Here is a 19,998-nt window from a genome sequence, read left to right on the forward strand (position 1 = left end):
AGCTGTCTTGGAAGAGGGAGGAAATGAGAGCTGCGTTTTCATCCAGCAGCCGGCTGGCGCTGGCTCCCAGGACTCCAGGAAGCTCTTTTTTACCTTCGTACACTTCACGGATCACAGCCTGATTTCCTCCAGGGCTCTGCCTGGCTTTATCGACCAATGTGGGTGTTTGCACCCCTGGCCAGCACGTTGTTCTCTGCCTACGCGTGAGGTTGCTGCTTTTGGACACCCGCTTGGTGATGCTGCTCCTGCCTTGCTCTTGCTGTGCCAATCCTCTCTTGTGCGATGCAGAAATGTTTCCCTTTGTCCCTTTTTGATATTTGTTGTGCTATTGAAATGCTCCCTCACCCAACACATACATGCACTTTGCCTTATTGGCTTTCTCTCTCACCCCTCAAAAAATCTTTCCAGCACTTGAAGCTGCCAACTCACTTTTTTTTTTTTTTTCCTTTTAGATTTCTCTGTTGACTTGAGTAGGCAGGGCTGGGTGTTAGCTTCCATCTGCCTCTCAGTTGGAAAGGGAAGCCTTAAGAGAAAATGAGGATGCTTTCAGTTCACATTCCCAATGCCAGCAAGGAGACGCTGTGGGGACTGTGAGAAATTTCTGATTTTTCTTTCCCCCCTATGTTAGTAATAACTTGTGCTTTGGAAGAAAAAAAAAGAAATACTGTTGTAGTTCAGGCAGTTAAACAAAATGTAAGTGCAAAACAATTGGATAAGTAGTTAAAACAATAATCTGACTTCCAGTGCTGCATTTTGCCCAACACCCTGTGCCTGCCCCTCCTGCTGTACCTATCTCCATGGGTCAGAGCTCACCCTTAGGTGTGTTTATCTGCAGCACTGAGCACAGTGGAGTGAGCCTTGATCTCGTGCAGAGCCCCCACGGTCTGGGGAAAGCAGAGACTCATTGCGGAAGCACCCCAAGAAAAACCCAGTGAGGCGTATCTGCTGCCCTGTGAAGGTGACCGGTCCCTCCCTGGCACGTTGCTACAGACTCAACTGTAGCAGGGTGAATAGCTGTGGAGCTTTGCTTTCCCCCTTTCCTGAATTACAGAATGCTTTGGGCTGGAAGGAACCTTAAAGATGACCTATTTCCACCCCCGTGCCACGGGCAGGGCCACCTTCCACCAGCCCAGGCTGCTCCAAGCCCCATCCAGCCTGGCCTTGAACACTGCCAGGGATGGGGCAGCCACAGCTGCTCTGGGCAACTTGTTCCAGTGCCTTCACAGTAAAGAATTCCTCCCTAATATCTATATCTAAATCTACCCTCTGTCAGTTTAAAGCCATTGCCCCTTGTCCTATCCCTACACGTCCTTGTAAAAAGCCCCCTCCAGCTTCCTTGCCGCCCCTTCAGGCCCTGGCAGGCTGCCGTAAGGTCTCCCCGGAGCCGTCTCATCCCCAGGCTGAACAACCTCAACACTTTCAGCCTGTCTCGTTTCAATGCGCAATGGATCACCTTGCCTGGATAGCTGTATCTACAAGGAGTTTCTGGTCACAGGACTATCAGAGATCACATCTCTTGGGACAGCTGCTTGGACCAGCAGCAGATACCAATTAATCATGGCAAGCAGGTAGCATCTCAACCCTCTGCTGAACTTACCTGGGGTGCCCAGCTCTGCTTGCTGTGCTTTAGGGAAGTGGTTTCTTATCATGTGGGTTTTCCATCTCTGAATGCTGAGCAAAATCTGGCTTTCATAACAGAAGGGGAATGGGCTCTGTCTGTCCTGCGTGAGGAACGTGCTTGCTCTAAAAAGATAGCAGCAGGGAGGAACCTGGAAAGGGCGGCAGGGGCTCTGCTCTCGGCGAATGCAGGAGAGGGGAGGTTGCCTACAACTCCTGGACAATCAGCAGCTTTGCAGTTACAGATACTGGCAGGTATTTTTGGAGAGCTGTGGAAGAGATCGTACTACTTGATGTTATTTTCTGGCACACCGAGTAAGGAAAAACTGCTCTGCTTGCTTTTTTTGCGAAGTGACTCTGGAGTTCTGCTAGAGTGCCTTTTTTTTTTAAAAATTTTATTTTTATTTCTCTAGGATTTTCAGACCCCGATTTAGCCAAGTGCTTCAGTACATGCTTATTTTTAAACCTAACCCTGTCGTTGTCTGAACTCATCGTGCTTCAATTCCACTGACGTCCACAGACTTGGGTGAGCGCTCAGAATTTAAGCGGATGCCGAAACGCTTTGCTCACCAACAGCTGTGAAGCTTGGAGGACCTCCTCCAGGGAGAGCGGGGCTCAGGGCAAGGTACTTTACATCTCAACCTCTTTATTCGTGGGATGGACAGAGAATCCTGTTCCTCTGTTCTCCTCTTTCCCTGGCACCTAAACCCCCAGCAGTGTTGTGAGCATGGTGGTGGATGGGATAGTCCAGGTGGCCTGCTTGGTGGCCTCTTGTGCTCTTCCTGCAGGGTGGCACTTGGAGCTGGTGGCAGCCCAGATCTCAGTGAGGACAGAGGCACCACCACATGCCCGACAGGTCAGGCCTTTCTCCAGCACGTTTTTTGCCACGTGCTCCCCAGGACACCCCAGTGTGATGTCAAGCTGGGAGATGCTGGAGATCTCTGGGGATGCACAGGGGCCCAGCTGGGAGACAATACAGGGTGAGCACCGGGCAAGCTTCACTGCAGGCTTGGAGCTGTGTGAGGTGTAGCATCTACAGCTTCATCTTCTCTTTGCTGGCAGCAGAGCTGTGGCTAATTGTGCCTTTACTTGCAGGGGTGTAAATTTGACTCTGCTCCTTGACGGGGGCAGAATTAAGGGCTGAGAAACAGAGCTGTTAAAATAGCAATCTCTTCACCCCTCCAAGAATTAAGATTTCTCTGCTGGCAGCTAGGAGTCCTTTTAACCTCGCACCCTTGCTCTGCCACGGAATAAAATGTCTTGTTTTGCCACGTCCCTGACTTGTTTTGAGCTTGAGAACTTGTGCTAGGCACTTTTGTGGGAAAACATGCTGTCTTTTTAAGCATGCGTTTGCCAGCAGGTTTTAATGCAAGCTTTTAATTGCCTGTTGAAATAGGATTAAGCATCCTTGGGAAAACAAAATATGTGCTTTCCGGGGGTGTTGAAGCCCTCAGGATGCTAGTGCTGAAATGCTGCGTATCTTTCAAAAAGTGCTGGATAAAACGTGTTAGCTAACCGGTTCCTCCTGGCTGGACACTGGCTTGGTAAAGACAAGGTGATTTAGGCTCTTGGAGCCATACACGTGGGTGTGTGTTCAGCGGCTGGGTTTGGGTGGGGGGAGCCAGGCCCCCGCCCCGGGTTATCTGGTGTTTCCGGAGCAACCCGATGGTATGTGTGTCAGATCCCTCAGAGCTGTCAGCACCGTTGTCAGGCTTCAGCAAATTGTACTACTGGCAGGTAGATTATAATCTAATCCCAGCATCTTCCCGAGGACAGGCAGACAGGCTGACCCTGCTGGAGCTGAACGCAGACCTGCCCCTCTCCACCGGCCGGTTTCCTCACCTGCCCCTCCTGTGTGGAGCCGCGGTGTGAAGCAGTGCATTTTCAGCTTTAGTTAGTGAGTTTCTGGCTTCTTGTCACTTTTCCTTGCCGTTAATTTTTCTCGCCCTGGTTGAGGGAGTAGAGGTGAGAATCTGCTGCCTCCCCTTGCCTTGTCTTCTCAGTATTTTACAGTGGTGGTGGGGAAAAATCAAAACAGAAAACAGCTAGAAACCTGCTTGTATTTTGTAATCCCCTCCCCCCCTTTTCTTCCCCCCGCCTTTGCTTGCCCCCCTTTTTCTTCTCCCCCCTTTTTCTCCCACCCCTTTTCTCCCCCGCTTTTTCTTCCTCTCTCTTCCCCCCCCCCTTTTCTTCCCTTTTTTTTTTTTCTCTCTCTCCCCCCTTTTTTTTCTTCCTTTTCCTTTTTTCTGCCCACCTTCCCCCCCCAAACCCTCGGCTGCGTGACGCTCCCGTACCCCCCAGCCCTCCAGCCGCGCCCCCGTGCGCGCTCAGAGCCGCCCGCGGGGCCGTGCCGTGCCGGGCCGTGCCGTGCCGTGCCGGGCGGGGCCGTGCCCGCCCCCGAGAGGCGGTCCCCCGCCGCGGATATAGGGGCCGGCGGCGGCGGGCAGCGCTCAGTCGCTCCGCCAGCGCCCGGCGCCCAGGCTGCGGGAGGTAAGGGCGGGGGAAGCCGAGCGGCAGCCGGGCCGGGGGCTGCGGGGCGGGGGTGCGCGGCGCCCCCCGGGCCGGGCGGGACGCAGCAGCGGAGGGGCCGGAGCGGCACGGCCGCCGCAGCTCGGGCCACGCTGCCCCGCCTCGCCTCGCAGCCCCCCTCGGCTGCTTCCCACCCGCTGCGGGGGTCGCGCCCGGGGAGGGGGGGGCTCCTCTGGTCGCCCGCCGGCCGTGTTTCCCGAGGCCGCGGTAGGGGCTGGCACAGGCCGCCGTGGCGGGGCTTGTGCCGCGCCGGGAGGCGCCGGGGCCGGGAGCCACCTGCTGCGGGGCGCCGAGCGCGGCGGGCCGGGGAGCCCGTGCCCGGGCGGGCCGGAGCCCTGCCGCACGCCCCTTCCCGCAGCTGCTGCTTTTTATTTCTCCGCTCAGAACCGCGGGAGAGAGTTTAAATGTGCCCCCTGAGGGCACGGGGGTCCTGCGGCGGCCAAGCAGCCTGGCAGGGGCCGCGCTGCCCGCTGCCCCGTGCTGGAGACCCGGGCCGCTCCTTTTGCCACGGGAAGGGCGAAGGTGTGTAGGTGACAACCCGACCAGCTGTCCCAGCTTATCCTGGTGTAGCTTGTTTCTTTCCCCACTCGGGAAGGGCAGCGCCCCGTTTGCCCACACCCCTGAGCTGCCCCAAGGCAGGTCTGAGTGCAGGCAGGATCTGGCCGCAAGATGCTGTGGGTGGAAGAGGGGGTGCTGAGAAGTTCCCCAAAGTGTCAAGGGCTTGAATGCTGTCGTGTGGTACTGGGCTGGCCTCCTAGGCTGGGATGCTCATGCCTATTTACCTTTTCACAGCCTGCAGCGGGTCCTTGGCGGGAGGTGGGATGGGGAGGGTGCAGTCCTGAAGGCTGCCTTGGCGGCAGGGCCATCTCGGGGTGTCCCGGAGCAGGATTTCGGGTGCATCTCCTTTCCTTCACACGGTAACTCCTGCGAACTAGCAGGGACTGGCTACAGTACACGTGCCTGCCGGGTGACGAGGTGATGGCCTGGAAGAGTTTTGCAGTGTAGCGAACACAAAATGCAGTTGCAGCTGCCTTCCAGCTGCCTTCGCAAGTTTTAAGGATATTGTGCTGTCTGCAGAGAGCGCTAAAGGTACTTTTTTTAGGAGCGCAGAGTGGCTTTACTGAGTTTGTCTGGTGGGTTCCCCCTATACCTCCCAGCTAATCTGGCTGGGGATCGGATCTCGGGTTACAGCAGCTAATCCCAGACTATGGAGAGCCTGGTTTCCTAAAGCTGTAATCTCTGAATGTAGCCACCCTCCCCAGCAGGGCTTTGAGCTGGGGGTGGGGTGGGGGGTTGGTTTCAGATTTTTATTGTGCTGCTGGGGATGCAAAAGTGCATGGGCGTGTGGGCGGCCCCAGATAGATGGATGGATGCACGTGCATGCAGCGGACCTGTTCTTGGAGCGGAGGCAGGCTGAGGTTCAGGCTGTGTTTGATAACATCCCCAGGGTGGCTGAGTGAGCAGCTGGCATGGTGGTGCCCTCTCCTAGCTGCTGTCCTAGGCTAGTGACTGTGGTGTCCCCAGCACTGGTGTAAGCCCCTGCTTCAAGGGCTTCTTATTGCCCTGTTGCTGCCTCCCTGCTCACTCTTGCTACCTTTGTGTCAGCACTGGTGATCTGACACCCCACAGCCAGGTCTGAGTTTTTTTCTCCATTAAGGAGAGACGACTCTGCTGGAGGCTTGGCGCTGGGTGGTCACCGAGGGTGAGCAACAGGGGTTGGCTTGAGTTGGGGTCTTGAGATGTGGAATGAGCCCACTCTCCTTGGTCCTTGGTGGACCGTGTGCCTTCCCAGAAGATGCCCAGGCCCACTCATAGTACTTTTGTGTGGTGTTGTGGGGTAGCCTGATGTTCTTCCTGCTCTGCTTGCCTTGCTGTCCACAAATACCAGCAGGAGACGGTGGCCCCTGCCAAGGGGCTGGGAGTTTTATGGCTTTTAGGGAGTTTGCTTTAGTTGCTGTGGGGTTTTGAGATACAGAGATCTCAAATGGGATGGTGCTGCTTCTCCCCACGCTTGAGAGACCTTGAAATGCATTTGTGCTGGGGATGCAGCAGTAGTGGTGGGACTCTGGGTGAGGCCTAGCAGGAGAGCCATACCTCCGTGCCACTTGCAGCCCTGGGCTGAAGCAAGCATCCTGGGGAGCTGCACCTGGGCAGTGTGCATCCCTGCCGCCTGCACCAGCCGGGTGGTACAGGCAGCTTGCAGGTAGCCCACATCCCTGCGAGGGAGCAGGATCAGCCCTTCTGCCCTGTGCATACATAGGTAAATCACCCTCTGCTGTCCTGAGCTGGAGACGGGGGACCGTCTATCCCAGGACAGAAAGCTGCCACTGTCTCTGCTCCCTTAACCAGCGTTATAACAAAATCCATGCTTAATTTGGTTTGAATCTGTACTCTGTCTTTCAGCAGGCCAGCAAGATGAAAGCCTGGAAGGCTCTATAGGTTTGAGGTGGTAGGCTACTTTGCAGGGCCAATTTAAGCCCTGTTTGTGGAGAGATTTGATCTCCCCTGGATGTGTGTATGGCCCCCCTCATTGTTAGTGCCACCAGCTTCCCCTCAGCTGGGACAATAGTGCCTTGAGTCCTTCCTGGTAATCTCCCCCCTTATCTCCCTTCTCTTCAGTAGCCTGTATCCCTGGCAGGCAAGGAGGGTGGGAGGTTTGGGAAGAGCCAATTATGCAGATGAAGGAGTGAGAGGTGCTGTGTCAACCAACATCCCCTTTCCCGGGAGCTGGGATGAGAGAGGAGGATGCTCAGCACAGGAGTCTGTCCGAGCTCTTCCCTGCTAGCTGTCCCCTCTGTGCTCCCGTAAGCCCCACCAAGAGGTCCTGTGGTGGGTTCAAGGATGTTCAGGGATACAGGTGGTCGCAGGAGTTGTTTCCCCCTGTTGCTCTCTCTGGCTGCTTGCTTGTGCTGGCATTGCCCCCAATGTTGGAGCAGCGTCAGGTGCTACCTCTCACTGTGGGGGCTGCAAGTGTGGGGGAGGAGAAGCTGGCCACCGTTCAGGATACTAGAAGTGTCCACAGTGGGGAGTATGAGTGGGCTGGCTGACCCAATGCTCCAGCTCCAGTGAAACCTTGTGGGAACAAGATGGGGTCCATCCCTTGGAAACCCACCTCTCCATCTTTATTTTTGTGTGCCCCAAGCCAGAGCTTGCGGACACAGGGCTCCAAAAGTTGCTTGGCTGAAGTGTGGTGGTCATGGGCCAAGGCGGCCGGCTGCTGCTGTGGGTGGTAGTTGGCCCTGTGGGGTGGGAGAGCCCCAGCAGGAGAGGCAGCGTAAAAATGCTGCCCCAAAAGCAAAAGGGTAATTAGCAGCCCAGCTTTGGATTTTGAGTAAGCCATGCGGGTCTACTGGGGCCTTTCCTTCTGCTGGCGAGGAAGTTAACAAGCAAGGAGCCCCTTGCTTTGCCTGCTGCTTGTGGATAGAAGGCAGCACTGGAGAGGCAAGGAAAGTAGATGTAGAAAAGCAAAAGGGTGGGAGGAAGCATGTGTTGTGGAGCCAGCTGTGATGGGGGAGTGTTTTGTAAGTCAAAGTGCTCTCCTAAAAAGAAAACTTAAGCCCAGCAAAACTACTCGGTGGTCAAGCTCTGACTTTTTTTTTTTCTTTTGTCAAAGCTACGTGATAATCGTTAAACACAGGGGATGATTTGTAAAATAGAATTCAAGGGAAGGGGGGGAGGATGAAGCCAGATTTAAGTTTGAGATTGGATGAGGGCACAAAGCCCCTTAGTTCCCCATTTCTGCTTAATGCAGCTGGAGCTGGGCTTGACAAGATGCTGACCAGAGCTTGTGGTAAATGTTTTACGGTACCGTGTATCAGCCAGATCAATTCTACTACGCTTGAGGGAATGCAGATAAAATGGCTTAAAGATTCCCCTGCTGAAAGTGATAGTATCATCATTTATGCTGGAGAAGACAGATTTAGTTGCCTGACATTTATTTGGCCACGGTGTACTTTGCGGATTTCACACCCGGGGATGATAGCCAACCTGATGATGTCAGATGTGAGCTAAAAGAAAAAAAAAAAAATCCCACAAAAAGCTAGTGCTGTTCCTCTTTTGTCGACCAGATGAGTTTGGCTATGTGTCTGTTTTGGTTGTTTTACTCTATGGATCTCTTTCATGGAAAGTGCCTTACGAGAGCAGGGCACTACTAAGGCAACGCACCCTGCACGTGCTTTGTGGTGCAAAGACGAAAGCAGAAATACCTCTGTTAACTTAGGTCGTTTCTTTTGATCCTATTTTGCCTGTAGGTCACTCAAACTCCAAACTGAGCGAACATGAGCGCGCTTGATTTTACTTCCATCCTTGATTTTCTGGAGACAGCCAACTTGACAGAGATCAACTGGACGTGCAACAACGGTGACTGCATCACAGTTGATGCGACAACATGCCCTGGCACGCTCAACAAAAGCGCCCTGCTATACACCCTGTCCTTCTTCTACATTTTCATCTTTGTCATAGGGCTGGTGGCCAACTCGGTTGTAGTGTGGGTCAACCTCCAAGCCAAAATGACTGGCTATGAAACCCACCTCTACATCTTCAATTTGGCTATCGCTGATCTGTGCGTTGTCATCACCCTTCCAGTGTGGGTCGTCTCCCTTGTCCAGCATAACCAGTGGCACATGGGAGAAATCACGTGCAAGATAACTCACCTTATATTTTCCATCAACTTGTACAGCAGCATCTTCTTCCTGGCTTGCATGAGTGTGGACCGCTACCTCTCAGTTGCCTATTTCACCAATTCCAGCAATCGCAAGAAGAAGATAATACGTCGCTGCATCTGCATCTTAGTGTGGCTGCTTGCCTTCTCCGCGTCTCTCCCAGACACCTATTATCTCAAGACTGTTTCTTCCAACAATGAAACCTATTGCCGTCCTGTCTATCCAGAGGAGAGCTTCAAAGAGTGGTTGATTGGCATGGAGCTCATCTCTGTCGTGCTGGGCTTTCTTATCCCTTTTCCCATCATTGCTCTCTTTTATTTCCTTCTTGCGAAGACCATCTCCACCTCCAGTGACCAAGAGAGGAAGAGCAATGGGAAGATCATTTTCTCCTACGTTGTTGTGTTTCTCGTCTGCTGGCTACCCTACCATGTCGCTGTCCTGCTTGACATCTTCTACAGCCTTCATTTCATACCTTTCAGTTGTCAGATGGAGAACTTCTTGTACGCCACTCTGCACATCACTCAGTGTTTCTCTCTGGTCCATTGTTGCGTCAACCCCATCCTGTACAGCTTCATTAACCGCAACTACAGATACGAGCTCATGAAAGCCTTTATTTTCAAGTACTCTGCCAAAACCGGTCTCACTAAACTTATCGATGCTTCCAGAGTGTCGGAAGCAGAATACTCTGCTCTGGAGCAAAATGCCAAATGACTGCAACTCTGTAAAGAAACCTCCTTGACTCTCCGACCTTTGTTTTTTGTGTGTTGTTTCATTTTTTGTTTTTAGTTTGTTTTGGTTTTGTTTTTTTACCATCTCCCCTTCCCCCTACCCTTTCCCAGTGCTTTTTATGAACGGGGCATGAATTCCAGCCTACAAAAGAGAAATAGCAAACTGTAATTTAAGAGTAGAATCAGGTGCAGAATGGATGTGGTACCAAAATTAAGCCTTTTCTCCTCCTAGCCCAATCTGGACTTCTTGACAATGCTATGCAAATGGAAATTACTTTCTAGCAGACAAAGCCATTGTGTACCATAGATAAGATGCATTTGCAGGATAAGCTTTTTCTTCCACGTGTAGAATCCCTCTTGTCTCTGTATATATGTTATAAATATAGTGTGTTGTATTTAAAAGCTCGAGACTTTATTTTCTGGCTCTTGGTGTACCTTATACAATTGTATTTGAAAGTGAAATATATTTTTATCATGTATTTGAAGTATATTGCTGATGAGTGTATCCAGAGTGCTGTAGTCTGAGTGTTAGATTGCCGTTTGGTTTCAACTGTCATAGGTGAGAGGGTGCCGATAAATAGCAGAATGAAAATGATCTCCTAGGTGCATCCTCCCTGGCTGGCACGCTTTTTTTGGACCGTAGCTTTATGTGGTGGTCATACCCACATGTCTGGAGCATGAAATGTATGTAGTGTAATATAGATACCATCATGTTAAAATTAACAGTGTTGTAAGAGTTGTTAACTCCTACGCCCATACTTCACAAAGCTGTATCCTTATGCACAGAATGAATGATCTTACTTCTGAGAGTTGTCTCTATTTGTAAGTTATTTTTGTAAAATAAAGACCTGGGGAAAAAATGTCCATGCCTACCAGTGGTTTGATTTGCCATCTTCCTCCTCCTCGGGGGTGGGGGGTGGGGGGGAGGAGAGGGGAAAAAAAAAAAGCCTCAAAGGAGAAATCCCAAAGCCACCTTCTCTGGTGCAGGAGCAAACAGGTCAGTCCCTGTTTTCCTGATGTTTGTTGGGTGGCCAAAAAACATTGACCGGAGGAATGTGAGGCCGAAGGAGTTGGTGAGAGGGGAAGGGGTGGGAGGAGTGAGCCTGCGGAAGGCTGCGCTGTTTGGGAAGGTAAAGCTGATGGATTTATAAAGTGAAAGCTGCTGGGAGTGATGAAAGGCTGTGTTTGTAGCTTAGAAATAAACACACGGAATAAAAATACGGAAGTACACAGATGGAGCGGATATTTGGACTAATCCAGGTTCAGTCCTCTGTGTTTTTTTTGCCTGTGATGGAATTTGGGGGTTAGTAGTCCTGACAGCATTAAATCCTTTTTTATCTCTTCTTCTCTTTGTTATGGTTTGCATTGAATTTGCAATGCTGTATCGTCAGAGTGTGAGGAGAGATTCAGCCATGGCAGGATGTATGAAGTGAATCTTTAAGCTGGTGAAGCACCTGAATCGTGGTTGTCTTTGTCTCAGAACAAGGTAACTAATGTTAAATCAGTGATGCCTCACAGCCATCCCTGACTTGCTGTTGTTGGTTCTTGTGTTTCGCAACTCCGGTGTTGTGTTAACACAGCTTTTCTGTGAAGGCTGCACTTCAATTCTTGTTAAATCAAAGCATGCCCTCATTCCTTTGAGAGCCCAACTGCTAAATAATTTTATAACCACTGTAGTTTGTTTCTAGGTGTTACGTTACTGCCTTTTCAAAGCTGGTCCTACAAAAATAGATGTTTGCCAGCTGTGCGAAGTCTTACCATCCCTTTTTTGTGCTTGGTGTTTCTAAAGAAGCACTGCTTTCTCCCTAAATGGAGGAGCTGGTTGCAGAGAAGGGCTGCCGGTGTAATTGTCACAACATCGCTGCGCAGGTACAGCCTTTTGTGCTGCCATCTCTTACAAGAGATGGGTGTTTTGAGCTTCCCATAAGCCTTGTCTAGGGTATTGTACTGCTGAACTGCAAGGAGAGTGCTCCCCCATGCCGATAGGTAAAATTGGAGGTGATGGTTTAGTACTGAGAAATTCAAGTTCCTCATTTAGCTGGGCATTGCTTCCCCAGCCCTAGCATCTGTACCGCACGCATGTTCTTGCCAAAGGTGCTGGGTGCAGCTCTGGCATCCCGCTCCTGTGTGCCTGCAGCGTGTTCTCAGTTTGTAGCAGCGTAACTATTCCAGTTCAGGTTGTGCCTTGGGCAGTATGTTGTTTTCATGATGCTGTAGCTGGTTTGGAGGTTTGAGTTGGCAGAAGCTCACAAATGTGCTTCTTCTCTCTCTGCAGTTCAGTACTTGCAGTGTGGCGTCAGCCCTGGAGATACTGTGGGTGGTGCTGAGTGTCGGGGAGGTCCTGTGGACCCGCTGCGTAGATCAGATGGATAAAAGCCTCCAGGCCTCTCTTCCTTGGGGAGGTGAATCGTGGCAGGATGATGCCTGTTCCAACAGCAGGGTCAGACTGAGGGAGCAGGTAAAGGTCGGGACCCTGACCCTCGCTGTCAACAGCTGTAGCATCACATGTGCGGGTCCTTTCCAGCTCCTCGGATGGGAAGACCTGTGGCTGAGCACCCACCTTGTCTCCTTGGTCCCTGGAAGGACGGGTGGGGCTGGGAGGCAGCACCCCCCTCGCCAGCAGCTCTGGAGCTTGGGAAGGGTGCACGAGGTGCTGTGCGGGGATCAGCACTGTCTGTCTGGAGGCAGGTGGCCCCAAGGTGGCCGTGACTGTGCGAAAGGTGGTGGTGAGCAGATGATTGGAAATCAGTGAAGGGCAGAACAGTACAGAAAGAAGGATAGAGTTTGTCTCTTGGTGTTGCATATTTCTCATTAGGGCTTTTTTTTTCTTTTTTTTTTTTTTTTTTTTTTGTGCAGAAGATTCTCAAAAATCAAACTTTGGCAGAGGTATAATAAGAAAAAATCTATATGTATTATGTTCTAGGAGGCTTTCCTCATGGCTTTCCATGACACAGTACCCCAGCTGGTATTTTCACTGAGACCAAAGAAGCAGATTTGGACCCCTCGGAGTGTGACATTGAGGGAATTTGTCAGCAGATAACAAGTGAGTGAAAATAGGTGTCTTCAGGTAGATGTGGCTGTGACTTACAGTGATGGATGCGATGGCTGGTGTCCCCTTGTTTGGCCAAAGGTTCTGACCCTGGAGATGAGGGTGTTATGAAGGGTCCCTGCTTCTTCCCGCTGCAGGGCTGTAGCTTGGGGCAGGGCTGGTGGGCTGGCTGCCCGTGCCCAGGGATCTCCCTGGCTCCTCTGACAGCTATGGGTGTACACAGGGGTTCGGGTCTTGCCTTTGCAAGGAGGTTGAATTCACTATGTTAAGGCTAAGGTGGAAACATGAGTGAAAATCAAGCATAATCCATGCTAGAGCAAGTCTTCTTGCTTAACTCTTGGGCTTTACGGCTGAAAGCATCCCAGCGCTGTCAGACTCCACGTGCCTCGGAGGCAGACACTGAGCAAATAAAAATACATCTGCTCTGTGAGAAAGGAATTATTTATTTATTTATTTTATATATAGGAAGTGCAGTCCTGCTTTATTGTTACTTAAACACAGATTTCCTTTTATGAGTCATAAATGACATTCAGGTGTAGCACGGTGACTTTAAATCAGCTCCTCTGGCAACCATCTAGGTAATGTATTGCAAGAAACATCTAACTGGCCTGTTTCTCCTTTGGCTAATTCATCGTTTCAGTGCTGCTGACTTTAGACACTAGCCTTTCCTGAGTTCGCTGAGCATAAAAGCCATTTAAAGTTCCTAAGAAGCAAGAAATAACTCGGCTGTGAGCAATATCCAAGCACGTGGTGGTGGCAGTGCTGCCAAGGCTTGCTCTTAATCTTTTTCGTAGAGCCTCTGGATGAGAAGAGTTGGGCCAGCACTGTGAGAAGTGGGGTTCTGTGTTGGGTTCTGGTGCTGAGCAGGGCATGCTGCAGCGGGGATGGGTTTGGGGGGAACTGGTGTGTACGGAGCCCAGGGTTTGCTTTTACCTTTCCTGCTCCATTATGATGTGTGGCTGAAGAGCATCTGAGCCAGAGTCTGCTCTGATTTACACCCCGGATTTACAGTAGGATAATGCTGCTGATTTAAAGGGGGCTATCCAGGATTTACAGGGCTTTTTGTAAGTAGGATCAGGAATTTTAGCCATAATCCTGTGCAAATGTATGGGTGTGAGTGCAGACGTGTGCATCTGCATCACTAATGCAATGTAGTACCCACGTACGGCCATAATGCAAAGATGTCATAACAGCAACACAACAGATAATAACAATGTGAGTTTGCTTTTGCAAAAGTACTTGCTTTATAAGGTTATAATGTGATTCAAACCAGGCTCACAAACATCCTGTGATGGATAATCCAGCTGTAACCCTAAAGCATGTGGCTGACTTTTCTAACACCCGCTGTCATGAGAAAAATCAGTCTCTTTCCATTTTGGTAGTCACTGTCTGAAAGCAATTTAGGTTTTGCATGTAAGTTTTGATCTATTTGGTTTTCTGGGTTTATGTAGAATATAAGCAAGGCCTTAGATAAAGGTCTGCGTCCTGGAAATGTTATAACTTCATAGCACCAAAGAGATACCAACATGCCAGTGATGCTGTAAATCCAGGGAGACCACTCAATCCTGAAATATTGAGTCGGATGCTCTTTAGCACTGGTGTGAGAACATAAGAATACGACCTTTCTGGTTATTTACCTTACCGAGCAGGTATAGAGCTTTACAAGAAAGTGCTGGGAAACCAGCTGGAGCCTCTGCAGATGCTGGTGGGCTTAGCTCTGATGCAAAGTATGAAATCAGTGCAACTCAACACGTCCACTTCAACAGAGGTTCTGGGCTGCTGCGCGTCGTACGCTTTTTGACATCATCTGGTTTTAAGCCAGCTCTGATGATGGATGTTTTTGCCTCTCGCCTCTAGGTTAGTGGGGGGAAAACCCAAACCCCTCTCGTGTTTGCTGCCTGTACAGTGCTATTTCCAGACTAAAGAAAAAGAATTAAATTACATTTTAACAGAACAATACCGACAACAGCAAGGGTCAGGAAACTTTTAAGTAAGGTCACCCTATCAATTGCAGCAGTGAAAGGATAGACATCAAATAGTTTGCTGTGAAAGGCTGAAAAGAAGTAAATTCAGCATGATATATTGAAACCCAAGTCTCTTTCATATGTTGCAGAGCCTCTGACGTAGCAGGTTTACTGTTCAAGCTGAGATAAGTTGCCTTGCCAACATATATTCTGAGTTACCCAAGCAGATTTAATGTTTTTGCAGTAGTGACTTTTCCCTTTTTGGGGGGACACTTTTCTTTTTCTTTTCAAAAAATTGTTGCAGAAGATTTCAGACCTACCTAGGAAATGACCATAATCAATTTAGTTCCACCGATGAGTATGAAAACTCAGATCTTTTTTTTTCCTTTTTCTAAACATTGTCTTGCTTGCATTGAGTAGGGTGACCGAGTCACAGCTTGATAGAAAAGTGCGTTTTGTTTGTTGTTTTTTTTTTTATTCCATCCAAGTGGCAGCTCTGTTTTGTCCAGAAGGATTGACGTGACTGACAAGTGTTTTGAATTTCTAAGCTCTGAGGGCTCAAAATGCATGAAAAGCAAATGACATGCACACAAAAATGTAAATCTTTGGAAAACAAGCACCAACTACACACACACACACAAACAACCCCACCCCCCACCCCCCACTCCCCCCAATTCTGCAAAGGAGTGACAGACGCTGCATTCATTCTTTTCTTCCCTTCCTTTTTAATTTTAGTAAGTCAGTGTTTCTGGGCCACCGACAGGCACATTTATGTCTTCTGCAGCAGGGAATCAGGATGCACAATAAGCCAAAGTCACCGCTGTCCTGCGTCAGGGTGGGTCTGTAAGCATCTCAGGGTTACAGCTCGCCATCGCCACCAGCTTGCGAGGATCTGTTCCCATCAGCTCCCTATCCATCCGGGTGACACTGTGGGTCTTAGTCTGGTGGACGCACGACACTTGAATAGCATCGTTATTTAGGGCTTGGGTTGCAGGAGTCCCAGGAGAGTGAAACAGTCGAGCTGGGCTGTGCAAAGACGGCCGGAGGCGCTGCCTGACTCACGGAGCTCACATCCCAACCCTGTTGAAGGTGGGTAAGGTGGGCTTGGAAATGAGGCAGCCCTGCTGCTCCCAGCACTTGCCTGATGTGGTTGGGTTGGTGGGGCATCCCAGACTGGGGCTACGACGTCCCCTGGGCTGTGTCCAAAAAGGCTTTGCTGGAGGCTGCTTTGTTTTAGGTCTGTGAGATGCTGTTTCCAGAGAGCAGAAGGTGTGAGAGGGAAGGCAAGTCAGATTCCTGGTCTCTGCGAGCTGGCATCTTCCTTCCTCCAGGCACCCCGTTGCAGCCTTGTTGTCGCGCGCTGTCCTGGGTAATGACTGGTGCAAAGTGGATTTTCTCAGTTTGGGATTATCCACAAGAGCCACATGAACCTCCTCTGGAGGACGTTTTAATCATTTTTGCCTCCTTTCATCCGAGACTGGTAAAATATCTGAGACCACACCACCTGCATGCAGTGCGTGACTTCACGGAGCAGCCCGTGAGCCCTCTGCGGCACGGCCATGCTCCCTCCTCGCTTGTTTTCCACGTGGCCTCACTCTAAAACCGGTGCAGGATGAAAGGTATGGGAATCCCGCGCTGTGCAGAGGATGCTGAGCCCTTGAAGATGTGGTCCAATGCTCTTGTCTCTAACCCAGCCGACTTGTTCCAATGGCTGGCTTGAATTTCAGAGTCGCCCTGTTGCTTTGGGTGGGAGGCGGGGGTGGCAGTTTTATAAAGAAGAGTGGTGATGGAGAGAAAGTTTTTCTTCCCGTTTCCCGTCCTGTCTGGCCCGGTGAATGCGGTGTTTTTGGTTGAGGGGTTCGAAGGAGCGAGGGAGGCAGTCAGTTGGAAATGCCGATTCTGCAGGCTCCCGAGAGCCACTGGCTGCTGCTTCCTCTTGGTTCAGCTCGACCGGTTCATCATGGGCCCGAGGTGGCCGCTTTAATGGGAAGTTGGCCAGCGGAGGAGAATCTATACTTTCCCTTTGCAGTGAATCAATAAAAAGCTGGAGTGTTTTGGATTCCTCCTTCCAGGAGAGAATAGCCCTTATTGTAAGCCTGGAGAATGAAATAGCAAAGAGAAAGAGAGGAGGCTCTTCCCCCCGCACGCTCCAACTCTCTTGGCTGAGAGGCAGCTTTGCTCGCTCTGCATATCTCAGCCACGTTTGATTTTTGGCATGACTTGAGGCTGTCTAAACCTAGCTTGAGAGTTATGTCTGTGGAGGCGAATGCCAGGCATTGTTTGTTCAATCTAATTATGGGATGAGGGTGATGGAGCGAGCCTAGGAGATCCCTGGGAAAGGATGAAAAGTGGCTGTTTAGCGAGGAAAGCATCAGCAGCCCCCATTGCTTGCTATCAGGAGCTGTTCTCTGGGCACCATCTCAGCTCTGCCTGTCAGCTCCATCACTCCTTTGCACCCGGTGATCTCTTGGTCCTGCTTCTGCAAAAGATGCTTCAGGATGAAAGCCTGTATTTCAGGTTGGAAACTCTCTGACAGGTGAACATCCTGAGTGTCTGAGAGGGGTGGCTGCTTGGCTCAGCCTCTGAAAGTCTGGATGCAAACCTGAGGTGCATTAAACCTTCTCTAGGGAGTCCGGGTATGTGTGTGTGTGTTTCACACTTGGAAAGCTTTGTGAGGTTTCCAGCGTTTTCTGCTTCCAGTCAGGCTGAAATCCAAAAGTGCAAAGGCCCATGAAAATGATTAATAAAGAACAAAAACCAGACCCTGAGACAGGTTCAACTCCGCAGCTCCTCTGAAATTGTAGGCTTGCAGAAGTCTCATGTTTTACTCTGGTAGATTTGCTCTTGTGTAGCCAAAATCCCATTCTTCAAACTGGATTCCTCCCCGAGTGCTGTTTGTATAAAGGTTAAGAGCATCTCTAGGTATTAACTGCCAGTCTCCATCAGCATCAGTAGTTTATGCTCCTTTATGTAGCTGGAAAGTCTGATCCAGGTAGTTTGGTAGAAGTAAATGGGATTTACTTGCATGGGTAATGCTTCTGTACGTGTAGCCTTCTCCCCACAATTTGTTGTTGTTCTTGATGGCAACCTCTTTTATCTTATGTCAGCAAGGAAGTCCCGGATACCTTTTGGCCTGGATTGCTTTATACAAGACTTCTTCATTTCTCACTGCAAGACCAGCTGCTTGTTCCCTGTGGTGTGTGTTGGACCTGGAAGGTGTTTGGGAGAAAGACAGACTGTTTGCCATTTGGGCCATGTGTGTTGCGTGTAAGAAAATTCTACACAGGCAAAGACACCTTTGGAGATGATACAGCCCCAAAAATGAGTTATTGTCACGCGGAATGTAAAAAGAAGCAAATGCTTGGGATGAGTTAAGCTTTGGTGATGATTTAGCATTGGCTGGAAAGCAGCCTTGGCTTGAAGGGTCCTTCTCTTTGGCCATGCATCTTCTGATCCACTTCCATGTGTTAAGTATTATTCCAAAGCAGAAATGGCTTGTGTGAATAACGGGACGTCCCGTACATCAGCGGCTCATCTTCTCTGCCAAGGAATGCCCACTCCAGGGTTGCAGGTGGTACTCCTGCGCTCATGGCTGATATTCAGGGCAAGAATTCTTGCCCTGGATGAAGCCAGCAGGATGTCAATGTGATCTGATCTCTGCTCTGCTAATTCTGACTTGTAAGAGCAGACCCTGGGGCCTTCAGGAGGCTCCCTGTGACCTCTCATAATCTTCAGCTGTTCAGAAAGCTGGGGCATCTGGCAAAGGTACAGTGAGCTCTCTTGAGGTTTGTTGTGTGCTTGGCGTAATGAGGTCTCAGTCTGGTGTACTAGGGTAGCAGCAATCATGAATAAGAATTGTATGGTCATCCATAAAGGACACTGCTGGCACTTACGGAAATTGGCTTCATACTGTTTGTACTATATATATATACACACACATACATATTATGCTATATATTTATCTTAATATTGAGCTAGTCCTGGGGGTGGAGAACATGGCAACATGAAATACTACTTGGGATCTCATAAATCCCTTCTTTCCTTAGGTGAGTGACCAGCTGCTTCACTTCACAAGGCATTGGATCACATCCGTGTCGCTTAAGAGCTAAAACTGTTTCAGCTTGCATGGTGATGGAAAAGGGAACTTTCAATGAACTGCAAGTTGTCAGATATGTGTTAGACAAATAGTTTCTTCCTGCATCAAGTCATCGTTAGCTGATTTAGTTGCTTTCCTCCCCTTCCATTGACAGCTGAAGTTAGGCATTGGAGGAAGACAGGTTCAAAACAAGACTCTGAAGTAACCCATCATCCCGTGCCTCATAGGAGAAGAAGGCTGGAGACAGCTGATGGGGGAAGAGCAAGGCCATTGCCTGTTGTGGGGACCTGTGGTGCACAGGTGAGGAAAGGTTGGTTTTGTCCTTTGCTGCTGTATGATGTAAGTTAAGCTGCCATCTTAACCAGAAACACCTTCAGTTCTGATTTTGAGTCAGCTGAGGTGGTGTTTGAAGTTTTCCACAGTGCACAGCCTCTCTGTTTTGTTGCTCTTGTTGTTTGTTTGCAGGGGGTGAAGATGAGAGTGTGGGTTTGGGAGAACCAACTTGAACTGGTAGCATTTTGCACCATTTTTAGCAGCAGCATCTGCTCGATAACCAGCACTGTGTTTGTCAGGATAGATAAAACTCATCCAGGTTGTTTTGTTGGGTTGGCTTGATGGTATATTTCCTCTGCTTCATGTGGTTGTCGTCTTCTTCTGCAAACCTGGAGCTGATTCCCGTGTTTCCTTCGGTCCCAGGGGCCTTATCTCTGTCTTACAGCCAGGAGCAGGACTCTGTCCTATCTCTAGCACTGCAGGCACAGCTCCACACAAGCCGGCATGTGAAATCCTTACAGCAGGGCTGGTAGCGAGCACCAGGTTCTCCAGTCATCTCTGGCCTTACCCTTGCAGGTCCCTTCCTGTTGAGGTCATTTCTCTGGGCCCCTTCAAAAACATGAACAAATGATGATGCTGTGTCAAAGCTGTTTTGTAGCCATGCGGCTGCGGAAGCAAAAGCGATGTGTGTTTCAAGCCAAGCTCCCTCCCTTATGAACTTGATGGTCTTGCTGCCTGCAGCGCTCTCACAGCCGAGGCTAGGAAGTAATATCTCTTGTTAAATTAATGGATACACTTGGAAAAAAACAGACAAAAGCCGTTCTTCTGTTTTCCTCCAGTTGTATCGGTGCTGTTTTTTCCAATGGTATCTGTGCATCACATGTAGCCAGCTGATGAAAGACATGTGCCGTGGTCCCCGTGCTATCAAACGCTGCGAGACATTGCAGGAGTTGTATGCCTGCTGTTGGCAGCAACCTGCGGTGTGGTGAAGTCAAATTCTTTGCACACCTCTGTCTGAAAGCCCCTTGGTAGATGATCCCTGCTCGGATGAGGATCCGTACTCTGTAATTCAGTTGCTTAC

At 50.0% G+C, this 19,998-nt stretch overlaps 1 protein-coding gene and 1 long non-coding RNA gene across 7 annotated transcripts in view; both read left to right on the forward strand.

Moving 5' to 3' along the window:
- The window catches only part of ACKR3 (atypical chemokine receptor 3), a 34,931-nt gene extending 24,535 nt beyond the window's left edge, over window positions 1-10,396 (forward strand). For 2 of the 6 annotated variants that reach the window (XM_055812795.1, XM_055812796.1), the window contains exon 2: window positions 8,397-10,396. In XM_055812795.1, coding sequence (XP_055668770.1) covers window positions 8,424-9,518 — 1,095 coding nt within the window. In that variant the 5' untranslated portion in view covers window positions 8,397-8,423 and the 3' untranslated portion in view covers window positions 9,519-10,396. Of the gene's footprint in view, window positions 1-1,038; window positions 1,569-2,030; window positions 2,243-3,489; window positions 3,515-4,033; window positions 4,108-4,644; window positions 4,669-8,396 lie in introns of those variants that run through there. The other 4 variants (XM_055812793.1, XM_055812792.1, XM_055812791.1 and 1 more) reach the window with 4 other exon arrangements.
- Window positions 10,397-10,930: 534 nt separating this feature from the next.
- Window positions 10,931-12,566, forward strand: LOC114014086 (uncharacterized). Its single transcript, XR_003557444.2, has 3 exons — window positions 10,931-11,021; window positions 11,811-11,993; window positions 12,459-12,566. It is a non-coding gene; the product is annotated as an uncharacterized LOC114014086 (long non-coding RNA).
- Window positions 12,567-19,998: the final 7,432 nt, after the last annotated feature.

Source organism: Falco peregrinus, chromosome 8, assembly GCF_023634155.1.
Source record: "Falco peregrinus isolate bFalPer1 chromosome 8, bFalPer1.pri, whole genome shotgun sequence".
NCBI classification, from domain to species: domain Eukaryota; kingdom Metazoa; phylum Chordata; class Aves; order Falconiformes; family Falconidae; genus Falco; species Falco peregrinus.